The sequence below is a fragment of the Nuphar pumila genome, chromosome 2, assembly GCF_984573655.1.
Source record: "Nuphar pumila chromosome 2, dmNupPumi1.hap1.1, whole genome shotgun sequence".
Classification (NCBI taxonomy): Eukaryota; Viridiplantae; Streptophyta; class Magnoliopsida; order Nymphaeales; family Nymphaeaceae; genus Nuphar; species Nuphar pumila.
Genome location: NC_143250.1, coordinates 16,789,064 through 16,809,216, shown reverse-complemented (window position 1 = coordinate 16,809,216; position 20,153 = coordinate 16,789,064). Strand labels below are relative to the sequence as shown.

General features: G+C 38.9%; 1 protein-coding gene across 1 annotated transcript; it reads right to left on the bottom strand.

The window, feature by feature from the left end:
- Nucleotides 1-1,012: 1,012 nt before the first annotated feature.
- Nucleotides 1,013-19,183, bottom strand: LOC149844895 (putative alpha-glucosidase Os06g0675700). The gene is made up of 6 exons (XM_089986497.1): nt 19,050-19,183; nt 11,621-11,861; nt 6,904-7,043; nt 3,699-4,390; nt 3,052-3,282; nt 1,013-2,607 (listed from the first exon to the last, which is right to left on the bottom strand). Exons 1-6 carry the CDS (start codon nt 19,181-19,183, stop codon nt 1,013-1,015), a joined length of 3,033 nt encoding a protein of 1,010 aa, XP_089842623.1.
- Nucleotides 19,184-20,153: the final 970 nt, after the last annotated feature.

The following is a 20,153-nucleotide window of genomic DNA, read 5'->3' as shown; positions in this document are numbered from 1 at the left end:
GTTCTGGCAACTGCCTGGGAAGCAGATCAGGTCATGCTGAAAATGAGCGTTTTTGTTCATGCTGACATCGTGGCCATCCGATTTGCATTTTAAAAAGCTCAAAAGTCAACAAAACCACGTGGCATTCATCCAAAATGCAAACAGACGGCCACGATGTCCGCATGAGCAAAAACGCTCATTTTCAGCATGACCTGATCTGCTTCCACTGCCTGGTGGCTGCAGGACTTGCCCGATCAGTGGAGGGCCCTCCACTGCCTCCTTTGCACTCTGCAGCTCCGTCGCTTGTCGGTGCCTCTCTGCACGTCCCAGCTCTGTTGCCCCTCAACCGAGCACCACCATTATCGCTGTCCTCGCCCTGCATGGCTGTCCGGTGGAGGTGTCTCCTTTGCAACCTCGTCCCTCCGAGCGGTAGCCTCTCTGGTGGAGGGGTCTCCTTTGCTCTCCTTCTGCCTCTGTGTCCTGACCTCCACCATGTCGCCATTGACAGCAACCCCATAAATGTGGGATTCTTCGGCGTCTCATAAGAGAAAACTGACATCGTCGAATGCTGGCTGCCCATATCTGCGCTTCTCTGCTAACTATCGGTCAGCTACACTCTATTATCATTGGATGCAGCTTCTCCTACAAGATCTCTGTAGCATCACCCCTAATAATACCACCGTCCTCGTCCCTATACAAGGTCCAGGCGGTGGTATGAATTTATACTTTGAATCCAATACCTGAAATACGTATCTGATATAGATTTTATATGTTAGACCCTATGGCCACGCTAGATCCAATACTAGGATCCAACAGTTACAATATAGGAAAGCGTGCAAGATAAGCCACAATGACAATATGACAATGAAAAACATAGACAGGGAAGTAGCGTATTTTGCAATAGTAAAAGGCTAAGGATGATTGCAGAAAATAGAAATACAATATCAGACAGAATTTTGCAATTGTGGCATCAGAGTGTGCTATCCACTGTCTTCTTATTCATGCCAAGCCCATCTCTATGCATAACGTTGACTCAGACCAATTGCATGCGCAACTTAAACTTCTGTCCTACCAGCAGTGAGAGACCAGTAATCTCTGCTACACAATTATCACCTTTCTCCCCCATCCGCACCTTCACTTTATACACGTCTACCAGCTTTCCATCAACTACCAATTTCAATCGCTTAAACTGTGATCCAGGTTTCAATCCAACGACTACAATTGTTTTTATGAACCATTTCTGGCCCAAAGCATATTTTCCATTTTGCACTTTAGAAGACAGTTTTACTGCATTCCCCTGGATCCCACCATTGAACTTCACGAAGGTCCAACTATGGCCTTTCCCCATCTCCAACTCCTCCCCAACATCCAAAAACAGCTCCCCATCCGCCCCCTCACTGCTCCCCAGTGCTACTACCAAGGTGAATGGTGTTTTCCTAGACTCTGCTGTTGTTGCAGCTACTTCCTGCATTGGTAGTATGCTCCCTGCATGTACATGCACATTGACCTTATCCATTGGTGCATCTAGTGTAATTGTCTTCCCGCTCGGCACGCTCAAGCTTGTGTTAAGATCAAACACATCAAACCATCTCCCTGCTGGGAAATATGCATCAACTGTCACCTGTCCCTGCTTCAGTACTGGTGACACCATCACTCCTTTACCGATCAAAAACTGCGTGTCGATTCCATAAGTGTTAGTGTCATTTGCAAAGGAGAAGAAGAGAGGGCGAGCGATTGGGGTCCCATTTACATGAGCCTCGAACATAAGTGTGTAGTAGTATGGCAGCAGCCTATACCGGAGGCCTAGCGCCTTCTTTGCGGACTCAGTAACAGACTGCCATAAGTAGAGCTCGTGCCTTCGATAGTCGATTCTAGCATGGTTGCGCGAAAATGGATAGAATGCGCCGAGCTGAATCCAGCGGTTGCAGAGCTCCTCATCAGTGTTGCCATTGAAGCCACATATGTCTGCTCCAACCATGGGCACCCCAAACAGGCCAAAGTTGAGCATGCCCGGGATCGAGAAGGCAAGGTCATCCCAAGTGGCAGAGTTATCACCTGTCCAATGGGCAGCATGCGCACCTGAACCCACAAATGTAGACCGAGACAACACGAACGGCCTCTTCTGAGTGACATTGGCCAGGGCCAAACGTGTAGCTCTGGCCTCAGTTAGGCCATAGAGTCCATGAGCGTTATACTCTAGCACATTGCCATAGTGCACCGTGCTAGGTGGGAGGGTTCGCTCACCAAGAGGTTGTCTTGACCCACCAGCATTGATCTTGTAAGGTGGGTTATCATACATCGTGATGTTAGAGTTGTGACATATTAGGCAGCACTTCCACAGGGCACCCGGGCGCGGGCACGGACTGTCGGGCGGGAGTGCGCAGGACGTGCCGGAGCAGAAGTTGGAGACCTCATTCATGTCGATCCAGAGGCCGTCAAAGGGGATTATGTCATGGAATTCCTGGATCTCGCGTTGCCAGTATGGGAGGGTTGCTGGGTTCATGAAGTCTGGGAAGTTGACTGGACCTGGCCAGACCTGTGCTAGGTACTGTTTGCCATTGCGTTTAATGTAGATATCATCTTCCAGGCCCCGGACATACGTCTTATACCTCTGGTTCACGTTGATCCCTGCATATCAACACTGTCAATCAATGCATGCATGCATGCTCCTAATTGAATCTCAACTAATTGATAGATCACCTAGAGTACAAAGGTAACATGATCAATTGTAGTCATGTTCCTATTTACAATTAACAAGCTTATGCACTGTGTGTGTGTGCGCGCGCGCACGCACATTTAAATTGGATTAGATGACTACAACTTGACTCTCTAGGAAGCAAGTAGAGTTGGTTTGATTTGGAAGGATATGAATTACGAATCCGATTCATTATATGATTCAAGTGCTACATGTGAACCTCAGAGAGCTAGGGTTCCCAAGTACTCCAGTTGGTCCACCCAAAGTTTGCATTTGAAAACCAAAACCCATGACACATCCAAGATGCACTACTGCATAGACAAGGTCCATATATATGTTACTAAGGGTGATCTACTAAGCTTAGCTTGTATGTTTACCTGGGTCCACTATGATCACATATTTCTGCCCATTTCGGTGCAGTCTGTCTATGAAAGGCTTCATCTTGTGAACAGGAAAGTTGACCGGATCCAACGTGAAATCTCTGAATTGATCCATGTAGTCGATGTCGCTCCACATCACTTCCAAAGGGATGCCAGCTCTTGCATACCCCTCGACGATGCCCTCGAGATCCTCCACGTTCTTGTAACCCCACCGGCATTGGTGAAAGCCTTGTATACGCAAAGGTCAAGCTGATTAGATGGGTGTTTTCATCGTTTAAGAATGTTGTTTGAAGGTCCATACCCAAAAAAATATGTTGGATCTGGATCATTGTTCTGATCAAATCTGACCAGTGTGCACCCTATATAAGGTCCACAATGTCAAGGTTGACCATGGCATAGCCAAAGATGGACTCAGGAAATTGGATTCCTGGTCCTTTGACTTCAATAAAGATTTGACTGTGTATGAATCAGGTGGATCTGGATCCTACCACCATAACCATCATATGGATCCAGATATGGACCTTCAATCCCGACCCAATAAAAAAATCGGACCCTCTACGTGGATCATGTCCAACCAGGAGCGGATTCATTAGAGATCCTACCGATGCAATGCAATGCTTGGCATATAAAAGTCAAAGTCTTACCAAATGACCAATAAGGCATTGGAGCGGGCCGGCCAACGAGCTCAGTGTACTGCTGGACAACGCCGGCTGGCGTATCACCGGCAAAGAAGTAGAAGTCTAAGATCCCGCCATCGATCTTATACGTGATCTGAGATGTACGGTAGATGATGTCCATCCCATTGCTGTTAAGCAGCAGCACGCCGTGGGCCCTACCGCTTGGGGCCCTCAGGTCAATGTAGAAAGGATGGGTCCCATACAGGTTAATCCCAACCGCTGAGCTATTAATGTCCTCGTTCCACATCGTCAAAGTCACCGAGTCGCTGCCTCCGATTCGGAATGATTTCAGGGTGTGCTCACCGAGTCCGTAGATCGATGACGTATCGGCCGGGAGGGAGGACGAGACGGACAGGAACTGGTCCTTGTAGACAAGCCCCGTGACCAAACCTTCCGGGTCATTGGTCTCACCTGTACTGGTGTCGAAGAGCAGCTCGCCGGAGGACCGTCTTATTACGGCGAAGTTGAACGGGGTGGAGCAGTAGCGGAAGACCAGATCCGAGTCCGGGTTGGAGAACGTACCATTCTGCAGGCCATGCAAATGTCGGAACCTTACGAAAGGGAGCTGGGCCCCACGAGGGATGATACTCTGTGGGACCTCCCATCTGGGACGGTCCGAATCCGTTATCTTGACCCTCAGTCTGGTGGGTGTCTCGTACCTGCAATCAGGTGGGTCAAAGACAAAAAGGCCAAGAATGACCAATAACTCCCTAGTATGACGTTTGCTCGTGTTTGTGTACTAAATTCATTGAAGTCTGCATTCAATGTTTTGGTTGACATGGCTGCATCCAATTAGATAGATCGGTGGCTCGGATCTGTTTGGAAACTAGCAGTGGGGATGGAAGTGTGAAATCCACATACTTGCCACCAGGGCCTGATTGATTGTACCATCAAGACTCCGGCCAGGATTTGGCAAATAGATTTTGAAGTTTGGAAGCTATGTGGATTTCATAGTTGCCTCTTTAGTTACCAGTTTCCAAACAGAGAGAAAATGTTGTTACTGTGGTATTTTATTGAGTTTAGTGTTGCAATTGAATTGGATATCTTGTGAATCAGATACATTATCATTGGATTCATATTTGGATAACCAATTCATTGAGTTTAGGGCTGAAAATGAATTGGATATTTTATCGAGTCTAGGGCTGCAAATGAATAGTATTAGAATGTGAAATCAGATTTGGAAATCGATTTTTTTTTTTAACTCAGATTGGTATTTTATGTTGGTTCTAATTCAAATATGGATGAAAAACTGATCCAGAAATATTTTTAATATGTATAAAGCTTAGATTTTATAGTTTTTGTCACTATCCATATTACCACAAATTTTTTAAATTTGGATTCAATTTTTACCAATTAGTTTTGGATAAGGGTTTGGATTTGGTTCCCATGCAACCAGCATTGGGAAACACTAAAAAGTATGGGTAGAATTAGCACACAGTATAGGTGATCGAGCAGGGTGATGAGAAATCACCCCACAACACAAGAGAACAGCCAGAAAACAGAAACATAAAAAGAAAATAAATTGAACATCGATGTATCCATTGAGAGTGCAGACACCAGTAAGCTGATTCAAAATCCATTCTGCAAGAGACCAATTCAGCTACAATGTGTGAGTTGCCAAGGGCGAAGTAGGATCATATACACAGACAACCAAATGAGCCTTTCTGCAAATAGTCAGCCAACAGAGAAAAGAAACTGCACACATGCTCTGTCAAATTATTGGTGAATGTTTTGGTAAGGGAGAGATCATCCAGGAGAAAGTTTGTGGGTATGTGAGCATTTATCGTGGAATTGAGGGCATCGGAGAGCAGACGGAGGTGGATGCAGGAGTAGCATTTGGTAATTACTACCTCAACCCGAAGGCAGTCCAACCGTGGAAATGAGGCCTCCAATTGCCATCCCAGCGCCCTCATTTTGCCTATTCGATCTACACTCTCCCAAACAGTTTGGATTGCTGTGGATTCCACATCTGCCACGCCCGACGGTCATCTCCCAAACAGAGCCTAAATGTAAGAATCATTTTGGCTTCTAGATCGAAATTAGGAGTCCACGTAGCATATGATTCTCTTACGGTATAGCTAAACATGTGTTAACCATGCAACACACAAATGGCCAAGCCACAAACGATGCAAAAAACGGGTACCCTTATTTGGACTTTTATAAGATTGTTGGAACAAGTGGTGACCAAAAACAAGATTTAAGAAAATCTAGATCTCAAACCTAGAAGCATGTTCATAAGATCAATATCTTTAGAACTTCAATCACCCCACCTTGAAAATTCTAAAGATACAAAAAAGGTTTGTTCACGACTGATGCACGATTAGACGACCTCTCTCGTACTTGAACTTGGCAAGCCAAATAAAAAACAAAAGGACAGAAAGAGAAAGCTTGAGAATTAAAAAATATGATAATACAAAAAATGAAATAATTTGTAAACTTTAGTAAAGGGCCTTTTTTATGATAAATGAAATTAAAGGTCATAAATCCAACGGTTTGAAAAATTGAATAAAAATGATTCTGAACGGTCACCTGCCTATGCCTAATAATCAAGGACATTCAAAATCGTCCAACAGTCACAATATCCCATCAACGCTATATAAATGTATTTTTAAAGTTTTTCAAACGGTCAAACCATTTGAAAAATAAAAAGTCAAAAGATGGCTTAGTCAAAGCAAACCTCAATAACTCACATACGCCTCATGCTGCACGCACACATGCATGCACCAACGTCCATAAGTCACCCTAACACACACGGTTTTACCAAAGTAAAGATAAAAAAACAAACACTCTATGTAAACCACCAAAAAAATTTCTTTCAGATTCAACATTTTCAAAGCACTCTTGGTAAGAAACAATAAATCACTAAAAACTTTACAAATGTACTATATTTTTTCAACAGAGACTTTCACGATTGCTTCGTCACTAATTAGCAGATATAAAGAAAAAGAGAAAATAACCCATAATATCATCACCAAAGCACCGTGCATGTACAGACAACAACCAAATGAAGAAGTCCTTCCTTCCAACAAAAAAAAGCACCAAATTAATGAAGAAACCCATAACCTTAGTTTCTTATCACTGCATGGCTAATTACGTAAGATCTCAACCTTAAAGAGAAAAAAGAAGAGAAACAAAACATCCATGAGAGGTAGTGTTGATATCAGGGAATTACCAGACGTTGAGGTCGAGATTCTGGATATCAAGCCCATACTTTTTGGATTTTTGGATCAGGGACAGCTTAGCCTTCATGCTCTTGCCGTCACGGTTGATGGCAACCGATCGGATGGTGTATCCATACCCTAAAACATGACCCTTCACACAACAAAGGGCTGAGAAGAAGAGCAGAAGCAGGAAACCCACATGCCCACTCCCCATCTCTCTCTCTCTCTCTCTAGTGAGGAAGCAGCAAAGGGAGTGAGGCCAATTTATAGAGCTCTACCTGCCCATCTGCCGCCTCAAGAAAGTATTGGTGATTAGTTTTTGATGAGTAAAATACCTAATTATGTGATAAATTTTTTGGAGAATATGTATATATGTGGTTTGTAGTGCAAATAAGTAATTTTGATTTGCCACTGAAGAGATCCTTTACGTGACTAGTTTGAACGATTAATGGTTGCATGACGAATCATGAACACAAAATTAGGTGGGGGAAAATAAAAATTGTTATATGGTAATTGATTAGCTAAATCATGTTAAAAGCAGGCTGAGCAATTGAACTATGTCACAGCTATCCCATCTTTTACCATGATTTTAAATTTGATAATGTTTATAGAATCCTCATTAAATATACTGTAATTTTAAATGACGAGGAACTTACATAGAAAGAGGGCCCGCTCTACAGCAACACAGGGTTCTGGGTCAAAGAACAACTGCCTTATGTGGCCTTTGCTCATAAATAAATCGTTGTTCCACGCCTGCCTCCATCACCAGATGCCGAATCAAGCTTCTTTCTCTGCGGCTATTCTGCATGCATAGGGAATCTGAACAATGGTTTCAATAATCGAGACACAAAGGTTATGTTTGGGAGTCTTGAATCGGAGGTTGTTTTTGTGGTTTCCACCAATGTTAAAATCCGCACTTCAAAGCTTAAAAAGTGCCTTTGGTTTTAGGCTTGAGGGTAAAAACGGGGTGTCATCGGGTCGGGTTTAATTCGGACCCAGGTAAAATCAGACTTGGATCAGATTTTTGGGTATGGTATCAGGTTCAGACCCAGGTCTAATCAGGTTCACTATAAGAAAAACAATACCTGGGCCCTATAAGAACTACATGAACCAAACCCTAACCATACCCTATAAAACCATATTTTTATTATTTTTACATTGAAAAATTGTGGGTCTTAATCGGAACTTGGGTCAGATTCGGGTATGGTATAAAATTTCACAAACTATACCCGGGTCGAGTTCGAAACCGGGTCTTCTTACTTATCACCATACTCAGACCCTATAGGGTTTGGTTCAGGTAAACCAGGCCCGTTGACACCCCTACTTAAATGCACCCTATAAAGTGCATGCTCACAAAGCATACGCTTCGTGATGCAAAACGCTTCTACCATGAAGCGTACCCTTTATATAAAGGACGGTCAAATGCTTTGACAATCCCATTTTTAAAGTAAATCTAGAAACAAAAAAGTTTTTTTGTTTCGCCCAGCCTTAAACCCTCCTATTGGGGTTTTGAGAAATAGGGATTTTGAAATTTTAGGGCAGTACACGATGAGGACCACTTGTGCATCTTCCCAGCAAGTCCACAAAAAAAATAAGGTAGCTGGATTGTGCCTAACCAGCAAAGGTGCTGGTTTACTCTTTTGAACCAGCAATAAGGAATGACATGCCCAATTTCCATAAAACCAGCAAAGAACTCATTTTTCGAAAAAGGAGACATGGGTTTTGGTTTTCCGGCAAACCGGCAAACAAGGGGAGGTGTATTTCTCATTTGCTGGTGAACCAAAGAATACAATGAACAAGTGTTGTCTTCCTCTTCTCTGCATTTCTCTACTAGTTTTGGTTGCATGTCTCGTTTTTTTTTCTCCTTTTTTGAATCTCCTTATTATTATGATTTTCAAGATTTTTTTTTTCGATACCTTTCTGATTTTTACAGATTAGAAAATAAAATATATATTTTCCTTACCAAATAAAAGCCACCTATTCCATTTTGATAGGTGGTGTTTTTGTGAAAGAAAACAAGAAGGAAATTAGATAAAGATTCATATAGTGTGGTGCATTATTTTTTGCTTAAAGAAAATCATTATTTTGATGGATATTGTTGGCTTATTCCAACATGGGAGCTCTTTTAGTTTGTTGCTTAAGAACAATTGTGATGTACTTAATGATTGCATTTATGTTTCAATATAGATAAAATATTATAATGTTTTGTCCAACACTTTGAAGTTTTTTTAATATTAATTTTTTTTTCATCATTAAGAAAAGTTGCATGTTATGATCTTATATTGCTAATTTATTGAAATTTCAAATTTTATATTTTTTTAAAGTTTTTAATAATTGCCTATTAAGCGTACACCTTTTACACTTCAAAGCATATGCCACGCTTTAAAGTGGTCAAACGATCCCCCTGACTTTTTCGTTTTTTCACAGCATTGGTTTTCACCGTGCCTTCATACTCTTGCTGTTTGGGAGCAGTGGCTTTGTTGAAACAATGCATTGGGTGTTGAAGTGGTTTGAGATACAATGGTGTGAGGTCCGATCCAACAAACTCAAGGTCAAGTTTAATAAACTTGGAAACGCCCAGCAGGCAAGGTTGTTCATTAGAGAAAGATGAAGATAAGCAAGGTTTTAGTTTCTCAAAATAGAGAGGTAACCAAGGAGGCAACTTACCTTCGTGATTCTAAGAATCCTAATGAGAAAGAATTGTGCCTAAAGTTTAGAAGATCAATTGTTATTAAGAGATCTCCTTCTTTATATAACTAATAATATATTAACGAAACAAAAATGAATGTAATATCCTTGAAATTTGGTGTTTTTTTGCAAATAACAAGAAATATGTCAAACTTTCTCACATATCCAAAATCATTGATGCAAAACTTATTTATAACCATTTTATCCTTCACATCTAATTTGTGAGGAACTCCTAACCTTCACATCAATATCTTGTGAATCTATGAAAGACAAATCCAACTAAAGAGCTTCACATGATATTTGAGTGAATATTGTAACCTTTGCATAAATATCTTGCACACCTCTTCAACACTAAAATCTAACTAAGGAGATTTTCATAGTATTAATGCAGACCTCCTCACCGTCGCACAAATATCTTGCGAACCTCATTAAGACTAAAATCCAACTAACGAGATTTGCGTGATGTTTGTACTGACCTCCTCACCTTCACATAAATATCAGAGAACCTTTGTAAGACTAAAATCCAAATATGGAGATTCACATGATATTTGTGTAGACCTCCTAACCTTTGTACAAATATCTTAAGGACCTCCGAAAAATTAAAATTGCAAACTAAGAAGCTTCACATGTTATTTGTGTGAACCTTCTAATTTTCGCATAAATATCTTGCAAATCTTTGAATGATTAAAATCCAACCATGCATGATATTTTTGCAGACCTCTTAACATTCACACAAATATGTTGTGAACCATCAAAGACTAAAATCTAATTAAGGAGATTTTCATATATTTGCATTGATCTCCTGACTTTCTCGTAAATATCTTACGAACATCTAGGGATGTCAACAGGTCATATTCAGGTCAGATCTAGGTATCACCAAATTTGACTAAATCAGAACTAACCTAATCAAATTCATATTCAGATTCAGAGTTTGATAAAAAAAGATAGAACTGAATTCATATTCGACTAGTCCAAAATATGATATTTACACTTAATCAAATTTGGTTCTTAGTCATATTGGGTTTTAATCGGATCTAAATTTTAATAAAAAACTAATACTGAATCTGATTTTTAATCAAATCCTTATTTGGCTAGCTACTGAATCTGACTAATCGGATTCAGATTCGAGTTGAATATCAAGTTGCATCCCTCTCGTTGACATCCCTACAAACATCTGACAAGTATTGTATATGCAGTGAGATTAGCTATAATAAGCGAAAGTACACTTAACAATATATTTTGGTACTTACTCAATGATGCTTAGGTGAAATTGTCAATAGGTTCACATAAATATCATGTAAATCTCCTTTTTGATTGTCTCGATAGGTGGTCTACAAAAGTATTTATGTGAATGTTAGGAGATACACAAAAATCATGTGAATTATCTTAGTTTTTGAAAGAGAATGAGATTCATGATTTTAATGTGGTTTGGTCGATAGACCTATGTCCATGATCTTGATCATGCCACACACTCACTTATTGTGTGGGTGTTTCCCTTTATTTTACTTTAGAGAGATACATGAGAGGATAGAGACCTACTCCACAATTCTTCAAGTAGGTCTCTTGTTATATTAGGTAATATGTTACAGGGATGAGTGTTTATCCTAACAACATTATTATAAGAGGACTCTCATAATGTGCAGAGTTTTGTGAGTTTCTCATTTGATGCCTTATCTTTAACCATTTGAACTTCTTTGGCCTTATCTTTATCTTCTGTAAACTCCTTTATCGTGTGACCTTTGTTCATCCTCTCATTTGGAATATCGTCAGCTGGATTGAAGTTGATGCATGGGTCTAGATCTGGTGGACCCAGATCTGATCCTCTAACATACCCTGCAAGTTTAGTGGGCTCTACTGGACGGTGAGCTTAGATCAAAGGAAGGCAGACCAAGCAGAAGTGAGAAGCTTTGTGAGGAGATAAGCAATTTTCTCTTGAGTTGGAAGATAACAAATACAAAGTTGGCCTTTAACAACCTTGTCGCACACAAAATGTACATCAAATTCAATATGTTTATTGTGGGAGTGCAAAATAGGATTCACCGAAAGGTAGGTAGCACTGACATTGTCACACCAAATGGTTGGAGGCTCAGGTGGCAGATAGCCAAGTTCACGCATGAGATACCCAATCCATGTAACTTCCGCAATGGCATTGGCGAGAGCACGATACTCAGCTTCTGTGTTGGGCCAAGCAACAACAGATTGCTTTCGAGAGCTCCAGGAAATTAAATTACACCCAATGGAAACAACATAAACACTGGTAGATTTTTTATCATCAGGACATCTGGCCCAATCAACATCGATATAAACCATAGGAACTGGGGATGTAGATGGAGCAAGTAGGAGACCGTAATGAATAGTTCCTTTTAGATATCGTAGAATTTGCTTGGCGGCATGCCAATGTTCATAAGTTGGATGATGCATATACTGACACACTTTATTCACATCAAATGCCAAATCAAGATGAGTTAGAGTCAAATATTGGAGAGTGCCCACCATACTGCGATATAGGTTAGGATCTTCAAAGGTGTCACCTATGAGTGCCGATAGGCGAGAATTGACAACAAGAGGAGTAGAGACCGGTTTGGCACCTAATATATTTGTACAAGAGAGAAGATCCAAGGTATACTTCTGAGTAAGCATTAAACCATTAGGAGTGACGGAAGCTTCAACACCCAAGAAAAAACGTAAGACACCCTAGTCTTGTAAAGTAAATGCTTTATTGAGACAAGCAACCAAAGAGTGGATCCGTTGAGAAGAATTCTCAGTAACCAGAATATCATCAACATAGATAAGAACAAATATGACGAGAGAGCCATTATTAAAGATAAAAAGCGAAGAGTCTACCTTGGATCCACGAAAGCCCATATGGACAAGGCAATAGTTGACCTTCTGAAACCACACACGCGGAGCTTGTTTGAGGCCATATAATGCCTTGTGTAGATGACAAACATAATGTGGTCTTTGAAAATCTTGAAAATCTTGAAAACATGGAGGTTGGACTATATAAACTTCTTCTTGAAGGGGCTCATTTAAAAAAACATTATGAACATCAAGTTTACACACTTTTTACCCAAGAGTTACAACAATAGAGAGAACTAATCAAATGGTAATGGGTTTGACGATTGGGCTAAAGGTTTCAAAATAGTCAACACCCTCTTGTTCATGAAAGCCCTTCGCAACAAGGCAAACTTTGTAACATTCAAAAGAACTATCAACCTTTCTTTTAATTTTATAAATTTATTTATAACCAATCACATTTTGAGATGAATGAGGTGGAACAAGAGACCACATGTGATTCCTTAATAGGTCAGCATATTCATTCGCCATTGCATTTTGCCAACCGAGGTCTTTATTGGCTATAGAAAAGGTGGTAGGTTCAGGGTCAGTATAGAGTTCAACCAAAAGGGCATGTGCAAGAGATAGTAGAAGAGAAACATTTAGACTTAAGTGTGTCATGCTGAAAGCGGGTAATCATGTGATGAGTGTGGGTGAGAACATAAGGAACAATAGGGGTAGGAGAAGGATCCAGACTAGGACTTTGGATCTCATGGTAAAGAGACATGACAAGGGTAGAGGACGACACAGGTGGGTCAGTGGGAAACTCAGTGGTAGGAGAGGACACAGATTGGGCCAACAAAGTAACAAAAATATCAACAATGTGACAATGTTTTTGCTCTAAACTTCCATTTTGCTCATGTGTGTGTGGACACAAAATCCAGTAACCTATGACACATAAGTCAAGATATTGAGCTATGGCTCCATATTCTCCACCCAAACCAGTGTGAAAAAACTTAATTTGTCTGCATGTCACATTCTCAACATACACTTTAGTTTTTGAAAAGTAACTAGTGCATCATATTTACTTTTCAACATATATATCCAAGTGTATCTCAAATATGCATAAAAAAAATGAATATAATATCAAAAACTATCATCAGAAACAATAGGTGCAGGCCCCCAAATGTCAGAATAAACTATATCTAATGGTTTAGAAACAATAATAGATGTAGAATTAAATGGAAGATTATGTCTCTTCCCAAGTTGATAGGCCTCACAAATTTCAATCAAAAAAGTTTTATGAAAAGGTAATCTAAACTTGTTGCCAATTTGCTAAACTATTCTAAGTGATGGATGTCTCAATCATTTGTGTCATCTTTCTAATGAAGTTCTTTCTCCAATCATTGCACGCTTGCTTCTTTCCCTGAGAATTTGATAAAGACCATTTTTACTCATGCCATTCATGAAAACTTTTCCCGACGTTCGATATAACAAGTCATGATGGAATTCAAAATACATATTATTATCATGTGTAAGCTTATTCACTGAAAGAAGATTTCTCTTTATGTCAGGCACATGCAAAATTCCGTTAAGCATAAGAGAAGAATCATAACCAGATATATAAGAGAAACTAATGTGTTTTATATTCAAACCTGAGTCATTGTCAACCTTTATCGAATTAGGGCGATGATATTAAGATTATATAGACAAGTTGGCCAGATCGTTAGTCATATGGTGGGTGGCTTCTGATTCTTGGAACCAGCTATCATCTCTATATGATATAGTGTCTGCATTATATGCTTAAGGTAGACTAAATTGGAACATGTGAGAAAACTGTTGGCACTACTTGGTTGAGTGCCCAACTATGTCGCAGAGTTGACACACTATTTTATCTGTCGATAGACTTGCCTCTTGGCGATTTTGAGAATAGTCAGATCGATTTTGGAATTGGCCACACCCACCTTGATTCTGATAATTTTGATTTATGCCATAGCCCTGGTCTCGCCCACAATTTTGATATCCCTGATATCTTCCTCTACCATAATTTCCTATATTTTGATAAAAGTTCCTGCCCCGATTTTATTGATGTTGGGCTAGGTTAATGGAGGGATTTTCAATAATAGATGGGCTCGCTTGCTCTAAAACTTGAGTCTCGTGTACTAACAAATCACTATGAAGATCACTTGATGTGGTCAGTTTATCTCGAGTCATGATTGAGGTTTTAAAAGAGTTGTATTTTGATGGCAACCCTTTAAGGATTTGCATAATGAAATCTTCATCATCCACTGGTTTACTGGCTATAGCAAGTTGGTGGGTGATTTTTCTAGCCTCATAAAAATATTCATCTATACTTTTTGACCCCTTTTCAGGTCTTGAAATTGGCTCTTTAACCAAAGAATTTGAAACCGAGAATAAGCAACATAAGACTACTTCAAGGTATTCCACACTTCAAAGGAGGTCCAAAGACCTACTATTTGCTTTTAAATGGGTTCTGACAATAATGAAATCAGTCAGCTCAATAAGAGTTGGACTTGTCTTTACCATAAGACATATTTAGGGTTGAGATCCTGGAGTCTATTGTTGCCCAAATTCATAAATTTTGGTGGACATGGCTTGGAGCCATCTACGAATCCCATTAACTCATATGAGTTTAAGATGGGATGAAACTAGGATTCACAGAGCAAATAGTTCTCTAAGGTAAGCTTCACAGACAAAAAATATTGAAGATTGGATGAGGCTGGTGGGTGAAACAATGGAGGAAAAACATTACCCGATTGAATGCTCCTACTGCTGGGGACGTTGATGAGAAAGACATGAAAGTCAAGATTTCATGGCAAATCTTATCAATGCTCTTATACCATGAAAGAGAATGAGATTTATGATTTTAATGTGGTTCAGTTGATAGACCTATGTCCACGATCGTGATCACGCCACACACTCACTCATTGTGTGGGTGTTTCCCTTTATTTTAATTTAGAGAGATACATGAGAGGATAGAGACCTACTCCACAATTCTTCAGGTAGGTCTCTTGTTACATTAGGTAAAGTGTTACAAGGATGAGTGTTTATCCTAACAACACTATTATAAGAGGACTCTCCTAATGTGAGGAGTTTTGTGGGTTTCTCATTTGATGCCTTATCTTTAACCATTTGAACTTCTTTGGCCTTATCTTTATCATATGTAAACTCCTTTATTGTATGACCTTTGTTCATCCTCTCGTTTGGAATATCGTAATTTGGATTGGAGTTGATGCACTGATCTGGATATAGTAGACCCAGATATGATTCTCTAATAGTTTTGATTTTAACTTCAGATGTTTACAAGATATTTATGCTAGGGTCAAGAGGTTTGTGCAAATATGATGAAAATATCCTTAGTTGCATTTTAGTATTTTGAAGGTTCACAAGATATTTGTGCAAAGGTAAGAAGGTTCACATAAATACCATGTGAATTTCCTTAGTTTGTGATTTTAATTTTTTAAAAGTTCGCAAGATATTTGTGTGAAGGTCTGAAGGTTCACACACATATCATGCAAATATCTATAGTTGGATTTTAATTTTTTGGAGGTTCACAAGATATTTGTGTGAAGATTAAGAAGTTTGTACACATTACATGTGAATCTCCTTCGTTGGATTTTAGTCTTTCGAAGGTTCACAAGATTTTTGTATAAAGGTCATGAGGTCCACACAAATATCATGCAAATCTTTTTAATTGAATTTTAGTCTTTGGAGGTTCATAAGATATTTGTGCGAAGGTCGGTTGGTTCACATAAATATCATGTGAATATCCTTAATTTGCAATTTTAATTTTTTGAAAGTTCGCAAGATATTTGTGTGACGGTCAAGAGGTCCACACAAATATCATGTGAATATTCTTAGTTGGATTTTAGTTTTTCAGAGGTTCACTAAATATTTATGTGAAGGTCAAGATGTTCACACAAATATCATGTAAATCTTTTTAGTTGAATTTTAGTTTTGCTGAGGTTCGCAAGATGTTTATGCAAAGTTGAGGAGGTCCACACAAATATCATGCAAATCTCCTTAGTTGGATTTTAGTCTTGTATAAGTTCTCAAGATATTTATGCGAAGGTGAGGAGGACCATCAATTTTCTTAGTTAGATTTTAGTCTTGAGAAGGTTTGCAAGATATTTGTGCATAACTCAGGAAGTTCGCAAGACATTGATGTGAAGGTTAAGAGGCTTGTGCAAATATCATATGAATCTCCTTAGTTGAGTTTATCTTTTGGAGATACACAAGATATTGATACGAAGTTTAATGCAAAAGGTAAAATAATTAAAAATAAGTCTAGAATTAATGATTTTGGATCTGCAAAGAATTTTGACAAATTCCATGGTATTTACAATAACCCATCAAATTTTGAGGATAGTACAATCATTTTCAGTTCAAGAAACTCCTCTCAAGAAAAACCGTTAGAAGAGAGTAGAAGTGGTGGGGGTAGGCAATTACTCCAAACCACGTAAAAAATGTGCTTTTGTGTGTGTTGGTTTCTTATCATTGTGGGCACCCTTTACATTAGAAATGGAGTTGGCAGCCTCAACGCCACATGTCAACACCATTTAACAGAGGATGTTTTTGGCAACTCCATCATTCAACATCACGCAGGCAAAACAATATTTTGGTAACACATTGAAACAGTGTTTTCATCCCATTGCACCGCTCCCAAACATAGCCTAAAATACAAGTTTTAATGCCCTTTAAAATTGTATTCGACGTCTATAACATAGCTTTTATTTTTTGGGTTATTACACGAAGAAACCAAACTAAGAACCTGAGACTTGGATGCTCTGATTTAACTTTCTCAACCTCAAAAGCCTCTTGCTTTAGGTATGGATGCCATCAGTTGACACATGATGGGATCCATCCTATTTTCAATCCTAGCCATCCAACCAATGACTAGGATTAGCCCACATTCTCACTTAAATGTGAATTGATCCTAACCATCCAAATGCATCAGTTGGACAGCAAGGTCTCAGGCTCGAATCACATGAGGGTCATCCCAAGGGCTTGATCCATAAAGAGATGCTCATGTCAAAGAAAGAAGAAAAGAAATCAATCAAGCTTCTTTATGCATGCCTTTAATTCATAAGTAGTTTTGTCTTTTCCTTTTAAAAAACATATTTTGGTAAAAATTTCTAATGCTTGACATTATAATATGGAAATCAAAGAAACAAACGTATTCATTATCACGACAACTACTCCATGTTCATCCATGCAATGTAAGGTTAACCATATTGTTCGTTTTATCTGCTTCAGTTTATGAGTATGAGCCCCGTTGCACCCTGTTTTTCATTATTCCCTATCACTATGTGATCTCTCTCTCTCTCTCTCTCTCTCTCTCTCTCTCTCCATAATTTAGATCTCACTGGATCAGACCCAACCTATTATGGTGTACTCAAATCTGCCAAAATATCATCAAGTTCAGGCCCGGGTTATGTTGGGTCTAAAAATCTGGACTCTTGAACCTGACATGCAAAATTTAAAGAATGCTTATAGTATGAATTATTGCATAATTAGAAATACAATATAAAAATTACTTGGGTGAGGTTAGGTCGGGTTGGATATCTGACAAAAATCATGGGTCAAGCCCGACAATGTCAATAATATTATTCGGGTCTAGTTCGGGTCGATCATCTAATTAATTTTTTAGTTTGTTTTTATAAGTGCATGCCCATATCTGAAAATCTGAATTCTGGTCGGATCAGACGCCAAACACGGAACCAAACCATGGACATTCCGAGTGCTACTCATGGTGTAGGTCCTCGCATCACCAACGCAGTTTATGGGCATGAGCAAGATAAAGGGTGTGTTCGGATCATATAATAGCATGGGTAGAATTTCTTGTGAAAAGTATAAAATTTCTTATATTAATATATATTTTTACCATGAAAATATTAGCAGAAATAAAGTAAATTTTAAAATCTGAAATATTATTATATTTTTAGTACAAAAATCTGAAAAATATAAGCGAAGAGAAACTATATAATATAAAAATGCAAAAAATGTTATTTTTTTCTTGAGATTTTGTCTCTGGAAATGTAAATATCAAATAAATCATGATTTCCTTTAAATGAAAAAAATATGAATAAAATATCAGGAACAGGTGGGCTACGGGTCCATGTATGAGTCTGGGTGTACCATGTCCAGGTTTGCAAAGTTGACTGGAAAGCACTGATGGTCGCTACCTAATCTTCTTTGAAGGTCTTCAGTTAGATTTTTTTTTACAATGCTGCCCACAACCGCACAGAATGGGGACCTTTTCCAAGATGTTTAGAATGGTTAAAGCCAACATTGTCAGATATTTTCAAAACTGTTTAGGGAATTGGCTGATTCTGATACTGAACCGAATCAAGCTGAATACGCTAATTTTTAACCAGCAGTTGATACATGTCAATAAAAAACATTAAACAATATTTAAAATATTTTTAATTATTTTTTAACTCTTTTTAAAAATATTAGTTCGAAAGCAGTTCTAAAAATCACCTCGGTTTCCTTTATTGTGATTTTTTGTTTGCACAAAGTTTGCCTTAACAAGGCTTGATTTTTCTTCACTGTTGAGGAGTTATGCTTCTTCAGTAAATGATGCAACTCAATCATAGAAATAGGCTCAACACCAATGAAGATAGAAGTGCAAAAGGAGCCATATTCGTGTAGGACACCCCTGAGGACGTACATCACCATGTCCTCATCATCGACCAATTTGCCGGCCATGGCTAACTGATGGCCGATCATACTGGCCTTCTGGATATAGTCTTTGATAGACTTATCACCTTTCCTTATTGTCTGCAGTTGACCCTTTAGTTGCATGACCTTATATCAAGAATGGGCACCATACCCTTCTCGTAGAGATTTCCATACCTCAAAGGAGGATCTCAATCTAAGCACCTTAGTATGCACAGATTCAGTGAGAGATGAGATAATCTAACTCAATAAATCTTGTTCTCGTCTCTTCCAATAAACATATTGGAGATTCAACTTACATGTATCATTTTGAATAATATATTGATCTGGACAAGGATTAGAACCATTAATGAATCCTTCTAAGTCGTGAGATAAGAGTAAATTGTGATTCCCATAACGTATAGTTTTTCGCCGTCAATTTTGTTGAGAGCAAATATTGAAGAGAACTCGAGGATGGCAATGTTGAGGAGGAAGCCGTAGTGCCTTATCACAACGAATGCCCAAGGGAGAGCTTTGATACCATAAAATGATCGACTTTTACGTGAAGAAGGGAAGCACGACTATAATGTGGACGCTGGTAAACACAAGAAAGAAAGTCACACAAAAAACAAATTACAAATTTTTAAACATGGTTCGGTTAGAATAACCTACGTCTACGATCCTCTATCTCTCTCAACGTTTTTTAAGATAGAAGTGCTCTCTTATGTATTCAACCTTTACAATCAGGTTGGTAACCTGTTTCTTTCTTTAGAGGAGTTCTAAATACAAGAGGACTATTACAAGAGAATATATCTAAAAATAGGAAAACTGATTTCAATAGAGTCCAACTTGGACTTGTTTATGATATCCTTATCAAAAGAGTTCTTTTTAGACTTTCTTCCTTCACACGTTGAATTCTGAGAGTCTTTTGTAGACTTTCTTTCTTCAGACGTTGTCTTCTTCTAAACTTTCTCTTGTAATGCATGGCAACAAATGTGTACCATAGGATTCGGGTGATGAGTTGGTTCACACTATTTGGACTGGGTCCATTTGTCCTAACAACCTACACATGATTATGAAGCACATTACACTTGACTTTATTATCAAAAACCATTGT